Genomic DNA, 21,936 nt, shown 5'->3' with positions numbered 1-21,936 from the left:
AAAGTGTCACAGAGGGTCAAGGGGGGTTGAGAAACCGGGGCTATCCGAAGAGAAGATGTGAGGCTGGGGCAACGTGTGGCGTGTCTGAGGCAGGAGAGCTGTCTAAGTGGCTAAGGACTCCCGTGGGAGAAAGACGAGAACGTAGTGCGCATTAAGTAGGCAGATTTAGGATCAGTGTTTTACAATGACAGCGAGGGACTTTTTTTTTGACATAGAAATGATGAAAAGTGAGTCAGCCTCATAAAGCAAGGAGTCCCTGGGGCTGGGAAAGCTAAAAGAAGGGCTGATGATCCAGACACGTCCCCTGTAGAAGTGACTCTCGGAAAGCGGTGGGAGCAGCCGTGCTGAACGGAGTGCGGATTCCCGGCCCGCTCTAGGCTCATACTCCATGTTGTTCTCCTTCATTAAATGTACGTCACTGCTTCGTATAATGTGTTTTGGCATCATCATGACATGTTTCTTTTCTTTCTTTTTTTTTTTTTTTTAAAGATTTTATTTATTTATTTGACAGAGAGACCACAAGTAGGCAGAGAGGCAGGCAGAGAGAGAGGAGGAAGCAGGCTCCCCGCTGAGCAGAGAGCCCGATGCGGGACTCGATCCCAGGACCCCGAGATCATGACCCGAGCCGAAGACAGCGGCTTAACCCACTGAGCCACCCAGGCGCCCCCATGACATGTTTCTTTAAGCAGTTATGTATTTGTTTTACTTTGGAACAGAGAGCATGGATAATTTGAGGACAGAACTTTTTTTTTTTTTTTTTTTTTCTTTTATTCCCATTTTGTCCACTGACTTTTGGCAACCACCAGTCTGGTCTCAGACAGAAATTCTTAAGCCTCTATTTCAGCATTTTGTGTCCCTTCCCTTTCCCCTCCCCCCCTTCCTCTTCCTTCCTTCCTTCCTTCCAACAGAGTAGATAGGTTTTAGAACTCCTTCATTTTTGATGTATAAAGTTTAATTTGAACACCATGGAAGACCATACTTAATCCATGCTGCAGTTCGACAGAGCCTGTTGCTGCTTCTGTGAAGTTAATTGCAACCCACGTTGATTAGCATTTCAGTAACTAGCCCTTCAGCAGAGCATGGTCCTCATGCTTTTGACCTTTCGCTGCCCTAACTTGCCGGGGCTCGGTTCTGCCTCTCGGTATGGTTCCTGCCCCTCCTCTGCCAAGCAGTGCTGGAGAAAAGCATGCCGTGATTTATCATGTATAATCCCCTGGGCCCTCAGTGTCACTTGGCAATTGCTTTTAAGCATTCCTAGTTGGTTCTTACGCCTGTCATCATATGTGATGGAACTTGACTGCTCTCCTTGTCCTCAAATCCTTTGCTTTCAGCACACGACTGAGGCTCTTTGCAGAGAAGCAGCAAAGGAAAATGTGCTGTGTACTTATCTCACAAATAACCTGCTGAAGTTGGGTCTGTGTGTTTTCCTACAAACTGTAATTATCCCATGCAGGGGTTAGTAACACAGCTTCCATTTATTCACTAAGCCACACATAAGGAGATGACATCTCTAATAATAAAACTCGTGCCACTGATCAAAATTGCAACCACACCACTTCCTTCATAGAAACTACATAACTGAAATGCACATTTGGGTGTATCGTTGTCACTCCGTGCTTGGCAGTTGCTTTAAAATAATTCTGAATGGTCCCAATAAATATATCATAGGAATGGAATTTGGGTACTTTTGGGGATGACCTAATGATGAGCTCCAGAATCCGTAGACGACCGCTGCTCTTCCTAAGGAGAAACACTGCTATCAATCCTAGTTGGAAATATTTTCCTTATTTTGTTATTTTGCCACAAAACGATGTCTATGAAGATTCGAATCTCCTGGGATTTTCTTAGCATGTGGATTCTGATGGAGTCAGTCCAGGGCGGTACTTGAGTCTGCATTTCTAACCGTCTCCCAGGTGATGCTGATGGTGTGTGGATCCCACGTCAAGGACTAAGAGGCTGGGCCAGCTGTTCTAGTTGTGTCGTGAGCATCTCCTGTGGGGTGACTGTGTGCTCCCTCTGCTGATTCCGATGTGGCCCACTGGGGACTGCTACTCTACCATAGAGATTTAGGTTCGGTTTTTCTGTCTCAAACTGTGGTTACAACCTCTTGGTTGTTGGCATATACTTCCTAACTTTTTTTTTTTTTTTTTTTTTTTTTTATTTGTCAGAGACAGAGGGAGAGAGAGTGCACGAGCACAGGCAGACAGAGAGGCAGGCAGAGGCAGAGGGAGAAGCAGGCTCCCTGCCGAGCAAGGAGCCCGATGTGGGACTCGATCCCAGGACCCTGGGATCATGACCTGAGCCGAAGGCAGCTGCTTAACCAACTGAGCCACCCAGGCGTCCCACTTCCTAACTTTTTGTCACTGTTAACTCTAGGGACAGGAGACAGGGGCTTTGGTGCTATACTGTAAATAGAAAAGGAATTGAGGTCACCAAGCCTCTTGGCCTTCAACTTAATTAATCTGCACCCCACGTGTGCTCAGGGTCAGAGGAATTGGATGATGTGCTTCCTTTTTTAATCAAAAACTCTTGCTTGAAGTAGGCATAGAAACTTACTGGGAGTAACAGACCAGAGTGAGCATCTGAGGAACGTTTGGTTCATTGATGGGGCCCACTTCCAGGTGACGTCATTCCAACGCCATTGGTTTAAGGTGGTGACTGTGTGGCTCTTGTTGCCTCTACGGTTATAGCCCTGAGCACTGTTTTACTCTTTTTCAGAATCGGTTAGGATTTTGGTCTTATTCAGGGCTTCTGAAATAGGTCTGAAGGTGAAACCTAGGGTGAGGCTGTGAAATCCTTTAAGATCTTGGAAAGATCTGAAATAGTACTTTGGAAGTCTGTCCTGGCAAGCTGTAGGGCTTCTAAGAGCAGAAAGCAGATGTCCCTCTGTCATCTCTGCAGACCAAGATGGAGAAGGCTTCTCTGGTGGGAACTTGTGGGTGTGGCTTTTCTCTAAAGTGTTTAAGTGCAGTAGGATGCATCGCAGTATTGAGGGAATTGGATTTGCAGAAGCAAATACTGTAAAAATAGAGTGAAAAGGACAGAGGATGACCAAATGAAAAGACCTTTAGTTCCCCCAGCCTTCACAGGCAGGAAGCGGACTGGAAGAGCTACATACCTGCAAACACAAGCTACTTCGCAGGGAAGTAAAAGGTGGTTGTGAGGTGGAATCACCAGTCCAGAGAGGGAAGTGGAAATCTATGGGGTGTTTGCTGGCCTTGGATCCTATGAAGGACCTTCCAGTCTATGCCTTGTGGAGTTTCTGTGGATCAGCGACTCCTGTGTACCTTAATTCCTCCACACTTTGAACTAGAATATGGCTAGAGGTTACTCTACACCACTGTATTTGGGTGTGTGAGGGAGGGTAACTTGTCACTTTAGTTCACTGATTTTCACCTTGAGAGGAACTGTGTTCAAGGGCTATCCTCAAGGATCTGCACTTGAGGAGCTGTGTGTAAACCTGGATCTGGTTCAGATGAAATTCCAAACTTTGAGCTCCCCTTGCAAAGGGGTAGCATTTCCAGGACTTTGGGAAAGGGTTCATGTATTTTGCATGTGGGAGGGACATAAATCATTGGGGCTAGAGAGTGAACTGGAGTGTCTGGTCCTCAGAGATCCCACTCCTGCTCTTTCTGTTCTTGTGTGGTTCTCCCTACATTGAATAAGGCTGCCCTATGTTACTGGCAGGAGACTTAGGAAGTAATGATGTAGAACTTGGAAAGATAGGTCATGAGACACTACAGCTGCCACCTTACTTGCTTTTGGATCATTCATTCTGTCTGGCAGCCTCATAGAAAAGTGTGTTTGGTAAAGAACACAGGCTTCCTGCCATAACCAGCCCCAACTTGCTGGCTCTGAGGGCACCACCCTGGACATGGCTTCTTCAAGCCCCAGGAAGGTCCTAGGTGATTGCAGTCTGGCCTAACGTCTATAGCTGCTTGGAGACCTCCAAGAGCCATCCAACTTGGGTTACTCCCGAATTCCTGATCTTCAAAGACTGTGAAATCATAAATGTCTATGGTTTTAAGCTGCAAGTTTTGGGATAACCAGTTCTGTAGTGGTAGATAATCAATAGAGGTACCCTAGGGGACTAACGGAATCCTGGGAATATTGGTAAATTTTTGTGGATTCCTCATCTTTCCTCAGTTGTGAGCAAATAGTGTTCCTGACTCCCTCACTCATCTCTAATTCACCCTCATTGCTCCACCTGTCATGGTTACTTTGTAAATGACTCAAGGCCAAGGGCTGGAGAGAGTTTGGGGGAGACTATGAAAATCTTAAGTCATCCTGCCTTGTCGGTTTAACTAGTGTCTGCTTTTATTCATGTCGTAGATAAATGACTCTGAAAAGAGCTATTGCAGATCTTCCGGGACCCTCATTTTGTTTTGTTTTTGTAAAGCCATTTGTGGTTCTCACCGAGTAGGAGGTGCAGAAGTTGGGTGCAGGCTTTTGACATGAAGTCTTGAGGGTTGGGTCAAGGGGGACCGGCTTCTCTCCTCTTGCACAGAGCTGTGTGCCCTAGGGAATGGGGTGCAGATCCAAAAACTACTCATTTCACAGATGAGGAAAATGGGGCCAGAAAGGCTGATGAATGTTTCCAAACCCACACAGTTGGTTAGTGGCAGAGCTAACTTGGGGTCCTGGCAAACAGTCCAATGAGAAGATGTTTCATGTTTGTCCTTTGTTTTTACTTTATCTTGGCTAGTTTCAAGTGAAAACGATCCCATTAATGAAACTAAATGCTTCCCTTTTAATATGTTGAGTGGGGTGTGGCTTTATGATGTTCCAACAGACATTAAAATTTTATAATTTTGTATCTCCCCTTAGGCGACTCTCTGCCTAGGTCTTTTGAAATTGCAAAAAATAAATTACCAATAGGCTCAAGTCCAAAAAGCAGGATTTATGTGGCAATTCTGATCTTAATACAACTTGTTCTTGCTGCATAGGCCACGTGGGGCCGTGTTTGTAAAGCTCGTCTGTTTTAAACCTGAGCATCATTGAGCTCTTTTTTTTCTTTTTTTTTTTTGTCTTTTTTTCCCCCCTTCTTTCCTTTTTTTCCCTCTTTTTTCCTGTTTTTCCCCCCTTCCTTTTCATCATCATGGAGCTCTTTAAGAGAACTTGCTTTTTAATGTAATGGCTTTATTTAATACTAGAAATTAATCAATCTATTTTTATTGTCTCCAATTAATTATAATCACTTCAGATTTGAAGTGGTTTCTTTCTAAATAGGTGGATGGGTTTTGAGGCATTTGTGGCTTTATTTATTCTTATCAATAGGTACATACTTGTCAACCAGATACATGCTATTATATCTTTAGAAAACACATGTAGAACCATTCTGGCTGTTCATTCAATAGGTTTACTTTCAGTTTAACTTTGTCATAATGTTTTATAACATTTTAAACATTCAGACCAAATTGAATTTGTGGGAAGACTTCCTTTTTCCTTTTTTTTTTTTTTTTTTTTTAAAGTAGGACGATTTCTAATGGATTATTCTTCCTCTTTAGAAATGTGCTTTTCTTCCTGTAGGATTTGAGGTACTAGGACACCAAGCCGTTTTTTCTTGTCTGCTTCTTTGAAGGCCAGTTTTAGAACTGTTAATTTGAATGACAGTAATGAGATAGTGTAGGTTTTAAAAATTATGTGAGCTTAACAAAATGATCACTTTTGCTGATTCTGGAATTTTGCCAATATGTTATTCCCCCTTTTTTCTACTAAGATTGAATACCTTCCATTGAGTTGTTTGACTTTTGACTTATAAATTCTTTTAATCTTCAACCTCTTGCTTCAAATGATCTTGGATTCCACAATGGACAAATTATGGGAAGAGCCCAATGTCCATCAACTGATGAATGGATAAAAAAAGATGAGGTAGACACAATGGAATATTACTTGGCCTTCAAAAGAATGAGATCTTGCCATTTGCAATGACAGGGATGGAACTAGAGTGTATTATGCTAAGTCAAATGAGTCAGAGAAGGACAAATAGAACATGATTTCACTCGTTGGAACTGAAGAAACAAACAGGTGAACGTATGGGAAGGGGAAGAAGAATAAGATAAAAACGGAGAGGGAGGCAAACCATAAGAGACTCTTAACTATACAGAACAAACTGAGGGTTGTTGGAGGGAAGGTGTGTGTGGGGATGGGCTAAATGGGTGGTGGGCATTAAGGAGGGCACTTGGGATGAACACCAGGTGTTGTATATAAGTGATGAATCACTAAATTCTACTCTTGAAATTCTACTCTACACTGTATGCTAATAAACGTGAATTTAATTAAAATCTTGGGAGAAAAAAAATCAAACAATTGTGGATTTCAACTTCCAGCTGGGTAGTTCACGCTGCCTTTAACTGATAGTACACTAGGATAACCTCTCATCTCAACACACACTTTGTTTTGAAGGTCCCTTAGTGTCTAGTAGTCAGGATGGCTTTTCTCTTGCCATACATTTGTTTACCCTTTCCCTAACCCCTCTCATTCTCTCCAGAATCTGTGCTGTTGAATTTAGCCTCTTCATCCTTGCTCCTCTATTGTTCTCTCCCATTTCACTGGGCCACCCTGCCTCTTCTCCTGGGGATGAACTTCTCCTGATGGGATAAGAGTCATCATCTTTCCCCGAGGGGCAGCTGTCTTCTGGCTCCTCACGGCCAGCCGCCAGGGAGGTGAGGTCTCAGGGAGGCCCTCTCTCACGACGGATGTGGCGGTGCCAGTGTGCCAGTGCATGGGTGCGTGTTGGCATGGACGCGTGTTGGCATGCTAGCAGGCTATTCTTTTCCCGAGAGTCCTCACAAAGAGAAGGTCCATGGTCCCCATGCAACCTTCACAAGCTCAACCCCCTAAAGGAGAAGAGGGCAGCTCACGCGGAGTCTGTTCACCAAATGTGTGTCTGAGGTAGCCAGGGTCCGGGCAGCCGTTGACAGGAAGGGAAAGCACTGGTTTGTGAAAGGGGGATTTGTGTTTTTGAAATTAGCTAGGAGGACAGCCTAGATTTTCATTCTTTTTGGAGGCCGTCCCTGAGGCAGGTGCAGGGCGTGAATAATGTACCACACCTAAACTATGTGACTCGGCCAATGAATGTTTAGCTCCTCCTGGGTCCTATAGTGTGGTTTCCCTGTCTGTCAAGAGCTGGCTCGGCAGCCGAACCCAGATTCCAGGTGTGGTATTCCACAGTCGTTCTGCAATTTGTAATCATAGAAACAGAATGTTCCTCCTCTTATTTCTTCCCTGCCAACAGTTTCTGGGTGGGTGAATGTCAGTAGCTGGAGTTATTTTTAAAGAGGAGAGGTGAGGCTTGTCGTGCAAAGCTGGGAAGAGGGCGTTTGTTTGCGGAGCAGAGCTGACATCAAAGTGTAGATTACTGCTCAGTGGCTAGGCACTTGTCCTGTAACAGGTAATGTTTAACGTGCTGGTCACAAAGATCACAGAACAGCGTATGCCCGGGCATAAGCTAGCACTACCGTTTATGCTCTGCAAGACTGAAAGGCTACACATGCCCGTGTAATTAAAAAAAAAAAAATGTATGCATTGGTCTTGCTGCCTCCTTTTTTGCTGGCTGTAATTGGACTTTGAAGCCTAGAAGTTCTATCATAAAAATTTGTACCCTTTGTTTGAGAGAGAGCTCGGCTAAGCAATCACTTTCCACTTCTTTTCACAGGATAATATAAACGTTTTTTTGAAAGCTTGTGAACAGATTGGATTGAAAGAAGCCCAGCTTTTCCATCCTGGGGATCTCCAGGATTTATCAAACCGAGTCACTGTCAGGTAAGTTTCACTGGTTTGTTACACATTTTTTTCACCTTAGGGCTTGTGGCTGAAGTGCAAAGAATTTCTGAGATTTTATGATTACTGAAAAATCGTACCTCCGTCTTCCTCTGTTCTCATTCCAAAACTGATTATTTAAAAAATAGCTTAGGGATTGTGAATGTGAAGCTGTCAGTAATTGAGACCGTGGCATGTTGTTATTTTAAATCTCTATACTAGCTAAAATGGTAGTTTATATTTTAATACTTGTCCAGCATGGTAGTGTTTGGCGGCTAATGGTGAGGGTACACGTTATAGAGTGACTTTACAGGTTATATTACATTTTATAGAGTAAAAATGTGGTCTTTATATATTTGGAATTAAGACTAACAAAAATGAGACTGGGACAGTGGTTAAAGAGACTTTCTTTTGTAATTTGGAAGGCAGTGGTGGCTGGCACCAATGTGGAGCGCTAATGACCTTGTCAATTGTGGTTGATTTCTAAAAATAAGCTGTTTTTCACTATTTTAATAGTATAGATGAGAAAGTGAAAGTGGGGGGTGAAAGCGTGCACAGGTGTTTCTGTTGTGTTTTAGATGGAAAATGGTGTCATGTCGGAGTATATGGTTTCAGGAAATCTGGTTTTAAGCTCCTGTGAGATTGTTTTCCCCCCTATAAATCTAATTTGCTTTCAGTGAGTCAGAATAAACTTGTGTTGCCAGATAATCGTGACAGGAAAATGATTTAATTTTGTAGGAAAGACTACCTCTTTATCATGACCATTAAAGCTAATTAACATTTTTAAAAGGAGAGAAAAAAATAGAAATGGAAAAATTAGCTTCTACCATTTTAGACAAAGATTTAGTTTATATGGTTGATATCCTGTTGTAATAGCTTTAAAAGCTATTTAAGAATTGATGGTAAAATCTTAAAAATGGCCAATGATTTTTCTTAAAGAAAAATAACCCTGTGTATAAGTATTATAGTACGCATGGTCTTTTAGTAGTAAAAGCTAAAAGTCCAGATAAAATTCATATTTTCAAAGCCTAACAGTACATATTTTTAAACGATCAAGCCATTTTGAACGTATATGCTTCTAGTTCTGTTGAATTAGCGTTTCTAAATTACACAGCCTTGGTAAGTGCATAGCAGGGATGGGTCTGTCTGCATTTCTGATTAATTGGAAGATAGTTTGTTCCTAAGTTTCATCACCAAAATGGCATGTTTACTTATGCAGTATTGTGAGATCATGCTTGATATCCATGAAAATAACCACATGGATGACTTTGATTTATTTTTCCTGATCAGCCTTCTCTAGAGACGTATCTGATGGGCAAATAAAGTTTTCACTTAGAAAGTGCTTTATTCTTAATGAACAGGGACAACTTAAGGAAAACATCCCCACACCCCCACCCAAATCCTGGAAGGTTTTGAAACTCTGTAGCAGATGTTTGAGTAGGCTACTGATTAGGCAAAACATGTTTGTTGGCTTCTAATTCCAAAAATGCTCTGAACAAAACCTGCCTGGAGCTGTCTTCATGAGATGTTGGGTCTAAAGTGTTTAGGGAAAAAAAATCAGTACCTGGGTTCAGTCTCGAAGGAAATTAAATCACTGACAAACCGAAACTGGGAGGTCGCGTAGTTAGGGCTGTAGTAGGAAGTATGCAGAACAACTTGTTTCAGTGCAAACCGCAAGTTCATAAAGGTGTGCCTAGGTAGTACCAGCAGGAATGCCTGAGAGCCTGGGCTCTGCTTGGGAACATTTCCCCTGATAATTCTGTCTCGTTGGACCAGAGAGCACAGGGCTTGACCCTGGGTCTACCGCAACAGAAGCCGGGAGGCCCCCCCCCCCCCCATTCATGAAACCTGTGCAAGCTGACAAGTGGCTTATTCAAAAATGTTGGCCGCAGCTCTTCTGCTTGGAGATAGCAGTTTTATAAAAGGAAGCAAGTTTATGGGAAAACAAGTGACTGGTTACTAAATATCCATGTATTTCTGTTTTTAGTTTTCTTAATATAATGCGGGGAGTTCTGTAGGTCAGACCCCATCCTATCATTATTGTAGATTAAAGGACTTGGTGTTGGTTAGACCGGTGGTTTTCAACTGGGGACAGTTTTGTTCCCCCGGTGGACGTTTGGGAAGGTTGAGAGATAGTTTTGTCACTACAGTTGGGCTGGGAGTGCTGTCGGCATCTCGTGGGGCAGGAATGCTGCTAACTACCTGTCAGTGGACAGGATAGTCCCCCAAACAAAGAAATTTTCAGCCCCAAATATCGGTGGTGCTGAGGTTGAGAAACCCTGACTTAGACTTTAAATTCCTTATTTCCACTCTGCCTGAAAGTTAATCATGTGGAAATGAAGGCTACTGACTGACATTATATTCTGCTAAAATGTAACTTTTTGCTTATATTGTTATAATAATTTATGTATTTCCGTGTTAGTATGTTTGACCATTTAAAAAGGAAAGCTCATTATCTCCTGAGTGTGAGTAATGTGTTTTTTTGCTCATCTGTGTATACATTAAAACTAGCAAAAATGGGGCAAAGTACTCAATTATTTTAAATGCTCTATCAGAGCTCGTCTGGTAAGCCTTCTTGAGCAGTTTGTAGACATGCTGCGAGTGTGATCTAACATGCGTGTTTGCATGACACGCTGAAAGCAAATAGGAGAGGTCAGTCAATAAGCCTCCAGGCCGGCAAATGGAAGTTATTTCTTGTGAGAGGGCAGCGACTAAAAAAAAAAGCCACGATGGCACACAGAGCCCAGGAGAGTTTTGTGAGGTAGGAATGAGTGGCAGGAACGGAGGCAACCAATTTAGAGAGCTGTTGCTCTTCATTAATTTAAAAAATCCAGACCCTAACTATAAAAACTCATTTTCCAGCAACTACAGATTTGCAATTTACTTTGCAATAAAAACTTTTCCACTGGTCAAACAGAACTAGGGTATTCCTTATATTTCTATAAATATACATATTAATATGTGATCTAAATGTTCTAACTATTACTTCTTGTAGGAAGTAGTTGGAACATTTCCAAGCATGTTTGAATTATTCATTTATTTTGGGACTGCATGTACTCAAATATCAGTTAATACTTATATTTTGACATTCCTGACTGTAATGAGTAGGATCCATCTTGACCTGTTCTTTCCCCCAACAGGAAAAGCAAATCTGTGAGTTTGCCTTCATGAGTTACAGTAGATTGAGGTTGAACTTGCCCTGGTCAAGACACTTATCGAGGCCGTGAAATTTAGCTTCTGCACCAGTGAATAATGGCTTCATTATTATTAACCATTCCCTAAATATCTGTCCTGAACTCAGAAACACAATCCACAGAGAAGAGGCGGTGAGACTCCTACGGAGCTGTCTTTGCACACTTTCTGCAGAAGGCTTTAGCAGAGGAAGCACCGTGACCCCAACATCATGCCACTGCACACTGGAGAGTCCCATAGCAAATGTCATGCTCTTTGGGGTGGCATCTGGTCACTCAGTGGCACCGAGCAATTGCTTGTCGTAGAAGTCCACTTGACAGAGTGGTTCAGAGGTTGTCCTGTATTAGAGGAATCAAAGTTGGCAGAAAGGCGGAGTTGACTACTGTAGGTTTTAATTATATTTTTAGCAACTTGGCTCTGAAACACCGTCCCATATTTAAACCATTGCTCTAACGAATTATATATTGAAATTTTGAAGCTGAGAATTTGAACAGATTGTAAACATGTTTCTTCTTTCTACCCCCTTATCATTCCAAGCCAGTTTTTAGCACTTCCTCAGACGCATTCTGTTCATAATACAATTGCAGGATGGCCATGGTCTTGAGCACGCTAGTGCAGTTATGCGAAGAAAAATTATTTTCAAGTATAGAATTACGCTTCCCTTTAGCTACTGATATTTTAGGTGTAAACGGTAACTTAAAATGTTTTGGTTTTTAGAAGATGTCTCTCAAAGGGAGGGTACAGAAATTGATTTTTTTTTTACGCATACTAGTTGACAAAGGAACAGTAGTTGGAAACAATTAGTGTTAACATATTTCCCTCATGAAAATAAGGGAGGCTCAAAACGATATTTTAAGAATTTAACTGTTCTCTGGAGCTTCAAAAGGATACTTGATTTTGTGGCAATACTGTAAAGTCATTTCTCAGGAATCTGGTTCCCAGATGGCAACTCGAACCGCCTGCCAAACTGAGTTTGGGATATGAATGTGTATGTGCGTATTTATTTAAGATTTTAATTCATGTAAGTAAAAATATACCTACTCTGAAGTAATTTTCATCATTTTCTTACTTAAACCTGCTTTTACTTTTTTTTTTTCATGCCCTTCAAATGAGTTTCTCAACATCTTTATCCTTTTTTTTTTTTTTTTAAATAATGACATCTAAACTTGGATCAGTAACTTGATCCCAGTGACTTCCACCTGTCAATTCATGTTACCATTTTAAAATGTTCTCTTCCTACCAAGCAATTAGAAGGGAATGAAACAGAAAGGAAGTTTGCACTGCACACACCTCTAACCCGTTCAGCGATTCTCTCGTGTTAGGGAGTTCCTGAAAGGGGGCATTCATTCTTTCGGGTTGCCAAGACTCTCTTTAAGGCCAGCAGCAAAAATGTGTGGACGTGTTTTCAAATGTTCTTTAATTGCAGGGTTAGATTATCGAAGAGTCTGTGTAGTTGCAGAGAAAGGTTCTGGAATAGGAGGCAGGTCTGATGCAGAGACAAGCTATAAAATAACTGAAGTTTTATGTAGGATTAGTTTCTCTCCATTTTCAGTTCTTAGCTAACTTCTCGGATAGAGAAATAGGTTTCTGAATGCCAGCTCTCTATCCTCAGCACTACACCCACTTCAGTCCCCAAGGCTGGGGGGGCCTGATTGGGTCTCGGCGTGCTAGGTGAGGCTTGATGATGTAGGCTTTTCTGGCCCACGGTCTTTATAGTCAAAAGGAACCTGTTCTGTGTTCTTTGCTCCAGAGTCTCCCTGGGCAGCTCATCTGCGTAGAGGTTGACATGAGTTTGTTCATGAGAGAATAATAGAATTTGCTTCCCTTTGACCGGCTGGTATTTGTTTTGTAACAAGGTCCTTCAAAGGGTGAAACCAAAGAGAAAACCTTTTGTTGAAGAGGTTCTTCTGTCTTTCAGATTATGACCTGTAGGGCTGCATATGTTAAATCCATCAAACTTTTAACATGACACACATTATAATATCGGTAGCCCCTGTTAGTCACTTTTGAAACTGAAAGCTTCACCAGTAACTAGAGGTGTTAAGCATTGCTTTGCTCTGAGTTTCTTACCATATACTGGTGGGATTTACGTGAGCATTTGTGTGCGGTGTGTGTGTGCTTCCGTGTATTTCTGGAGCTTCAGAGGAGAAAATGGCACATAGTTCAGTAAGGGGAAGTTTTGGTGTCAGAAGTCATTGGCTTGTATGTCACACAAACAAGCCCCAACTGGGCATTTTCTCTGTAGCAACTAAATGTGCGGTTCCCAGAAGCCACTCTTACCAGTCAAAATACGGGGGAGCCAAAATACTGCCCTTAGTGGGGTTCCCTTTAGAATTAAGGAAATGTCCCCGTAAATTCACAGAGTACATTGTTTTGAGATAAATGCACAGGCTTCTCTGGGTATATAGAGATGAACAATCCTTTCAACTTCTTATCAGGAAAACATTTCCAGTGGGGGGTGACATTGATTTCTCATGTGGGCTTTGAGAGCACTTCTGTTTTCATCAACATCTAATTTTGGCCTAAACTTGAGACCATTTGAGGACAGGGACAATTACATTATCCCCCTTTTTCCTTAGTTTCTGACACCTCTAAGTGTTAAGTATTTATTTGAAAATTAATTATTTAATTTTTCAGTTAGTCAGCATATAGTGCATCGTAAGTTTTTGTTACAGTGTTCAGTGATTCATCAGTTGCATATAACACCCAGTGCTCATCCTAACATGTCTCTCCTTAATACCCCTGATTATTTTGACCTCCTGGACATTTTAAAGCCAGGTTTTGAAAATGGAAACTTAATTTCTTTTTCCCTTTGTCAAGTTTTCTTCTCTTTCCAAAATTGCAAGGCAGATCTGGCAAAGCAGCTGTTGATCTCCTGGTTTTTAATTGCCTTTCACTTATCATTCCAGAATAGTATGTGGCATATTTCAACATACTGTAAAATGGATACAATTTTAAAGAGGAATGTGTGTTTACCTCAGTGTGTAGTACACTAAAGTGGAAACTTTGGACCTTGTACCTTTCAAAGTAGTTGATGGAAGTCCTAATCTTTATGCTAATGTGCAAATGATAATCACTAAGTTTAATGGACATTTGAAGGATGTTCTGAGCTTGCTTATATGAAGTTTTAGAAGAATTTTAATGTTTTCATATCATGATCACAAGTCACTTCATTTTGTGAAATAGATCTAAATATATGCTAAAGACTTTTGGGTGGAAAATAAGTTGGTTCTATAGGTAGTTAGAATAGCTTGTAGAAATTGAAGGGCAAGAAATAAAAATTTTTAAAAGCAGGGATCAATATTGGAGGTACTTCTTAGAGAATCCTAAAAGTACTTCATGAAATTTTATCAACAAGTTCATAGAAAGCCTCATTCCTTCCAAAGTCAAGCTACCTGCCTTGGTACCTTTTCCCTATCCCTAGCATCAAACACCAAAGCCAGTAAGAAAAAAGTCACATGTTACCTATGACTTTGACGTCACTTTGACTGATGGCAAGATAACCACGTGAAGAATGCACACAGGGCCGCCTGGGTGGCTCAGTGGGTTAAAGCCTCTGCCTTCGGCTCAGGTCATGATCCCAGGGTCCTGGGATTGAGCCCCACATCGGGCTCTCTGCTCTGCTTCCTCTTCTCTCTCTCTGCCTGCCTCTCTGCCTACTTGGGATCTCTGTCTGTCCAATACATAAATAAAATCTTTAAAAAAAAAGAATATGTACATACAGAAACTGGAAAATTTCTTAACATTCCATTTGAGCTATTTCTTCAGGCTGCATTTCTCTCACTTTGCCTCAGGTTGGAACAAAAAGTTGAGTCAGTGTGCATCAGTTGTCATGAACAGATAAGCGTCTAGGATGAGAGCAAGGATTTAGGTGTCCCCTGACACGGGTTTAATCCCATCCCGTTCTGTCACACGGTAGCTGAATGACCTTTAGGTTATTTTTCCTTGCTGGGATAACTTTGCTTCTCGCTGAACAAGACGGATGTCATGGCTGCTATCTTGGAGCTTAGCAAGTAACCCCATTTAGGGGCTACCCCTACCTCACAAAGATGTAATGATTACAAAATCAGGCATGTAAAGTGCTAAGTGTTTGGCATACAGTGGTGCTCAATAAATGGTGTTGAATTATAATTGTGATCATTTTCATAATTTGGCTCTCCCTTCTTGACCTTATGAAGATACATGTCCTCTGCAGAAGAACATGGATGAAAAAAATGTGGTCCCTGGATCCTTAAATTGTGACAGTTAACTATAGGTTTTAGATTTTAAATGGGAATTTAAGCCTTTTTAGACTTAATCCTTCCTTTCTTTTGATTGGGAGCCAATATTAAAACAGGTATGTTTTTCTGACCTTTATGTGTAGTCAACTTTTTACAATTTATTTTGTTAAACTAGCAAAGCTGGAAACCAGAGAAACAGATAGCTAAGATATTTGCTTTTGCTCCTGTATATGAGGGGCCAAAAACAATTCTTTCCTTTATTTTTCCTTTGGGAGAAAGAGAGCATGAGTGGGTTGATGTGGGGCATGGGGCGGGGGGTGGGGGAGAGAGACCATCTTTTTTTTTTTTTTTTTTAAGATTTTATTTATTCGTCTGACAGACAGAGATCACAAGTAGGCAGAGAGGCAGGTAGAGAGAGAGGAGGAATCAGGCTCCCCGTCGAGCAGAGAGCCGGATGTGGGGCTCGATCCCAGTTCTCCAGTATCATGACCTGAGCCGAAGGCAGAGGCTTTAACCCACTGAGCCACCCAGGCGCCCCAAGAGAGACAATCTTAAGCAGGCGCTATAACCCTCATGGAGCTCAGTCTCATGACCCTGAGATCATCACCTGAGCTGAAATCAAGAGTCAGACTCTTAACCGACTGAGTCACCCAGGCACCCTGGGATGGAAAACAATTCTATTACTTTTTATGAGAACTCAGCTTTTTGTACATATCCTGAATTGTAAATGTTAGTTTGATTTGCATCTTTTAAAAAAGTTTTGCTCCCATATTTTCAAAATAAAAACTGACATAAAACCAAAATTAGTCTATCCACAAATCCAAATCCAAACCTTTATTGTTTTACTTTTATCATCCCATTTCCCCCCCTTCATTTCCATGAAAAGTCTGTCCTTTTGGCCATGAGGAGAGGAAGTTATCCTTTGGGTAGGCAAGATCAGACACTGTTCTCTGAAATGCTTTTGTAGGGCTTATGAATTTTTTCCGAAATGTGTTCATAAACTTTAGGGAACTCTAATGCATGCTCCAGCCATGTTATCCACCAGACAGAAAACTTAGCTGCTACTTTTGGGCATCTCCCATATGTTTTGTCCATCAAAAGGCTACTATACTAACAGCATAAAGTCTGGTTTATATTATCTAAAATATTTGTGGTTTTTACCCTGGACACTATATATATATATGTATATATGTACATATATATATACACATCATAAATAGCAATCATCACTATTTGGAAGGTCAAAAATCTTGCTGCTTACTTCAAGATGTACTTGTACACAAGGGGAGAAAAGTGAAGAAACCTGGAAGCATACTTTTATGTTAATACTCTGCTATAACATAACTTGATTTTTTTTGTTGTTTTTAAAAAGAGCTTTGCTATCAAAAATATTAAATTGATTGGGTGTTAAGTAACATATTGACCATGTATTGGTTTATTTTTAAGAGTTTAGGTTAATGGAGTAGAAATGTTTTAGGGATATTGCCCAGGTATAATCTGTCATGTTGAGCAGCCTTGTCTGGTGAGAGTGGCTGCTGGTCAACTTAGACATGATTTTGAGTATCCCTACTGAACTGACCAACCATCCCAACTAAACTGTCTGGCGGGGTGATGTGTTCTAACTTTTCCTTAAGAGCTTAGTACTGTTGCTCCAGATACCATTGGCCAAGTATGTCCAGTAAACCTCAGAAAACATGGTTCAGAAAGTGTCACTGAAAAGCCTTTGATTTCAGGGAAACAGCATATACTTGCCATATAAATGTAAGTAAATCACATTGAATGTAAATGACAGTGTAATACAATTCCATTAAAAAAAACCAGATTAAAAACATGATTGGAACACACTTCAGGTAAACCAATTTTTCTTAAGCTGAGAAGGGGGAAAAGTAGAGGATCTCGGTGGCCTGGAAGAGGTGGCTGTTGTGAATTAACTGTATTAGCCACTAGCAATTTAACAAGGATTTTGTCTGTGTGCTTTAATCAATTTGGGGGAGAAATCTTTAAATAAATACCTAAACCAAAAAATCTTTAAATAAATACCAAGTATCACTGTTACTACATTGACAGACAAGACTGTTATTACATTGTCTTTCATTACATTACAATAATATTGACTGGTAGATTTTTTGGAAAATGCTTCTGTTCTGTATCTTTTTAGTTGACTGAGATATGGAAATAATCTTTAAAAGAAACCATGTATCTGGGTAAACAATTTGGCTGAGACGTTACTAGGCTGCTTTTGGCTTAATATCGAGAAGAAAAATGTCTACGAGATGGTTATCTCATGCTCTGTTTTGTACGTAATGATGTGTATTCACCTATAGCATGTGCAGTAGTGCATACACACACACACTAAGTAAGAACATATGTGAAAATTTGTGTAAGGCTTCAGAGAGTGAGTCTTCACATCCTGAGGGGTTCCAGATCTTTGTTCATTTTGGTGATGAATTCATTCTACAAAGGAGCTTGGGCCCCCTCTGTCTTAGAGGAGGAACAGCAATGGTATGACCACTACCTATGAGTGTCTGAAGCATGCTGATCCCAGATGATTAAGAATTAGAACTGCGTGTCTTTTCTCATATTTTCCATTCTCCTTTTAATTCTACTTGCAAGGAAGAGGCAGGGAAAAAAGTCCTTTATTGAAGACTTTGACTTCCATGGATATAAGCCTTGGGCTGTTGGAGCTAGAGATGCCTGCTCTAGGGGAGCTGGAAGCCTTACTGACCTGATGGGCTGATGAGGGTGGGTGAGTCCGAGCCTGGGGGCACTGAGTCCTCTCACCTGTAGACCTCCTCTAGCGTGGCTCCTTAAACACATCCATCACATACTTAATGTTCACTGTGTACAGATCCTGAATCCTGGGTGGGTACAAGTAAAACACGTCCTCCTCCTTTTCTATCTCGATCTTCAGACCCAAAGTGAAGAAGATGAAATGCGTTCTGAAGTCTCAATGTTTGCTTTTGTGTCTCACGGAGCCCTGGCATGATTTATAGTTGGCAAGCCTAAGGGAACGATGGGTTTGGAGGGATGAACTAGGTAAGGAAATCATGGTGCTAGAGTGTCCAGAGTATTTCAAATACTCAGTTAGGTTTAGACAAACTGGATGAGAGCTCTCAGGCACAGCCATTATATGAATTACCTCCAACCCAGTAACAGCCCAGCCAGGTATTACCATTTTGCTTCTGTTTTGCTTCCAATGGGTGAAATGAATTGAGTTAGAACAGTAACTTGTTTTGCCATATGACCTTGGGCAAATAACAGAGCTAGAATTTAAATTCAGGGGCTGTCTTAGACTTTGTAGCTTGGACTCCTTCCACTATATTGTCAAAACAGACTTAAACAACCTTAAAAAAAAACAACTTGCTGCTATTATTTCTAGTGCTGTATGATTGAAGTGGTCTTGAGTTGTTTTTTAACCAGGCCAGCTAGATCCAAACTGGATTTGTGTTTGTGATTGGTACATGGCAAGTGTCTTTTTATTATGATTTGAAGTTTCCTTCCTAGTTTGTGAGCCATGTGACTTCAAGTGGATCTAATATTACAACATGCTATCAAATTTCAGATCAGTAATAGGGCCTCCTAATTTTAGGAGTGCTAAATGAACCATGTGTTTGTCTTAGAATAGAAGAAATATGCTACATGTATGTTCTTAACACTGGTTAGTTGAAAAACTAGAGTCTTTGGATTTTACTGATATGTGTACATAAGTTTATAAGGTTTATGACTTTCACAAAGACATTTATGAATGTTCAGTTGTATTTGCCATGATAATGGAACGTTCCTGTTAAAGCTGCGGATTGTAAAACCTTACTAATCTAAATTGCTCAGGATCATGCTACCACAGTTTGACCTTTATAACACTGTCATGGACAGTATCTTTTAAAAATAGAACTGGTAAATAATTTATTTAGAATAATTTCTTACCAATTTTTGATGCTCTATTTTACTTGTTAAAACCAAACTAAATTCTGACTCCCTCTTCCAAATATTCTTAGCTGGGAATAAATGCTTATTAAAAATATACAAGATAGGGACTCCTGGGTGGCTCAGAAGGTTAAGCGTCTGTCAAGCTTAGGTCATGATCTCCAGGCCCTGGGATTATGCCCCATATGGGGCTCCCACCACGATGGGGAGTCTGCTTCTCCCTCTCCCTCTGCCTCTCCTCCTGCTTGTGCTCTCTTTTTCCATCTCTGTCTCTTTATCTCTCTCAAATGAATCAATGAGTGAATAAATAAATATATATATGATGGAAAAATATATATATAAGGTGGGATATTTTTAGTATGGTTTAGGTCATTGTATAGTAAATCTCACTAAAAAGTCCTAGTTATAAATAATTCGAAGTCTCATTTGAAGGTCCAAATTATAAACAAAAGATGAATTATAGTCCTGTTAACCTAGTGTAATGGATTAATGAACAATTACTTGAGTACATTGCCCGAAGTCCTGCTATCAGTGTAGCCATTGGAGGGTTAGAGACAGGTGGTGAGCACAGAGCATCAAGTGTAACAATAAATAGCACAGTCTAATTCCAGTAAGATGAAACCCCTCTCTCATTGCAGAGAAGAGTAGGGGATCAGATAGTGACTCAGAAAAGCAAAGTCCAAGCAATGACTCAAGCACAGAAACACTTTAAAAATTCCTTTACCAAGACTTAAGATAAATGGAGTGATGACTTCTTTTTCTACCAAGTCATTAGAAGTTATTTTTTGCTAGTTGTTAAACATAAAGCATCAGGAGTAATTGCCTTTCTTTAGTAGGAAGACGTATTTATTAAACTGCTTTTCTGTGAATGTGATGTTTTAGACTACCAAACACAGATGAAACTGCTAGTAGCCCAAGATATGGATATAGGAGAAGAATACAAGGAAATTTTTCCTTTTAAATAACTGGTGGAGTGGGTCTGAGGCAATAATAGGAAATGCTTGATTTTTAAGGCCAGTAATATGTAAAGAGGAAAAGTACTGTTTGTGAGAGAGGAGGTGGAGGAGAATAGAAAGAAAATAACATTTCAATGTTTTAGTTAATGCCTTGTGTAATTGTATAACCATTTTGTAAGATAGGTGGTTGCCTGATTTTACAGATACGGAAACTGAGAAGTTCAGGGGCTTGCTCAAGGTCATATGCTTAGTTCAAGTGGGAACCCTCCTTAGGACTCCTAACCCAGTGTTCTTTCCATTATAACATTCTGCCTTTAACGTATCCCCTAAGGAAAGATAATAAAGATTGAAAAAAGGACTTTTTAAAGAAAAAACGTGTTAATATGTATTTTGTCAGAGATGAACTCCATGAAGTTGGTTGGGTAGGAAGTAAGTTTTGGAGATATGGAAGAATTTGTAATTTTTAGATCCTGTGGGTAAGAAATTACTCAGAGTTTTTTTAGAGGCACAGTGCTGTAAACAAGTGCTTCTCAAACTTCAGTGTGTGTATAAAACACCTTAGGATCTGGATCAAATGCGGATTCTGGTTCATTAGGTCCAGGCAAGGCTGGGATTCTGTATCTCCAGCAAGCTCTCAGGCCATGGCCATGAGGACCACATTCTGAGTGACAAGGATTTCGGCCTCCAGTGTTGGTGGTCACACTGGAGTGAAGATTTCACAGAGGCGCTGGGGAAGATGGAAGGCTTGAGTGTGGATTCAAGAGATGAGAAGGATTTGAGTGAGAGGTGGGAGGGAATGTAAGGAGATTGCCACACTGGTACAGAATTCGAATCAAACATTTTTCAGAGCCTTCGGGATGTAAAGAATCTCTGCTTCTGAGGCCTTCGTTTTTTGGGAAGCCGAGAGTGGGAAGCATAGGAATGCATTTCCAGGCCAGCAGATTGGAGGCAGGATGAAGGAGGAATGGGCCCAGTTTGAGTGGTACCTTGAGTATCCTGGCTAGGGAATTTAAGTGTTCTCTCCTGGGTAGTGGGATTATTTCCAAAAGCTTTCCCTCAGAAGGTTCTAATGTTAAAAGCAGAGATTGAGAAAGATGGGGTAATGAAATAGTGCATGAAGTAGATTGGCTGGAGGCTTGGAGAAGGGTTAGGAAATTGTTGGGTGTTTTGATAAGGATGGTGTTTCGATAAGGATGACAACCGCTGAAAGCCGTGAATAGGTAAATGAGAAATGCTGAAGATGTTTCTAGTAAGACATGATGGGGGTTGATTCGTATGAAGGAGCTAGAAGAATCCACTCTTGAGCTTGTGCAACCGCCAGCAGAGACAGGAATAGAAGATGGAAATGAAGTTTGAACACATGGCGTCGGATGGGACAGTAGAGCGTCCACACGGAGACGGAGAGGGCAGGGTATCATTCAGAAATGATGGCTGGCTATGTCGGTTTAAGAGTCCTTTGTGGGGGCGCCTGGGTGGCTCAGTGGGTTAAAGCCTCTGCTTTCGGCTCGGGTCATGGTCTCAGGGTCCTGGGATCGAGCCCCGCATCGGGCTCTCTGCTCAGCAGGGAGCCTGCTTCCTCCTCTCTCTCTCTCTGCCTGCCTCTCTGCCTACTTGTGATCTGTCTGCCAAATAAATAAATAATAAAAAAAAATCTTTAAAAAAAAAAAAAAGTCCTTTGTGAAGAGCAAAGAGGCACTGGGAAGGAAAAGCCCAGCTCTGAGGAGGTGAGGGTGAAGAGGAAAACAGCTGGCTAAGGACTCCTCCTCCTCCTCTCCTTCTCTGCCCCCTCAGTCAGGTGTAAGTGCGTCTATTTCCGACTCACCTGTTCCATTGACCGATTACCTCGCTTTCTGCCCGCACTGCACATGGTCTGGAGAAGTGTA

General features: G+C 41.1%; 1 protein-coding gene across 11 annotated transcripts in view; it reads left to right on the top strand.

Moving 5' to 3' along the window:
* Positions 1–21,936, top strand: part of LMO7 (LIM domain 7) — a 204,021-nt gene that overhangs the window by 100,619 nt on the left and 81,466 nt on the right. For all 11 annotated transcript variants that reach the window (XM_032314733.1, XM_032314738.1, XM_032314739.1 and 8 more), the window contains one exon: positions 7,658–7,764. In XM_032314733.1, the coding sequence (XP_032170624.1) occupies positions 7,658–7,764 (107 nt within the window). The remainder of the gene's footprint in view (positions 1–7,657; positions 7,765–21,936) is intronic.

The sequence above is a fragment of the Mustela erminea genome, chromosome 15 (assembly GCF_009829155.1).
Source record: "Mustela erminea isolate mMusErm1 chromosome 15, mMusErm1.Pri, whole genome shotgun sequence".
Lineage (NCBI taxonomy): Eukaryota > Metazoa > Chordata > Mammalia > Carnivora > Mustelidae > Mustela > Mustela erminea.
The sequence above is the reverse complement of the archived record's forward strand: the minus strand, read 5'-3'. Positions and strand labels throughout refer to the sequence as shown.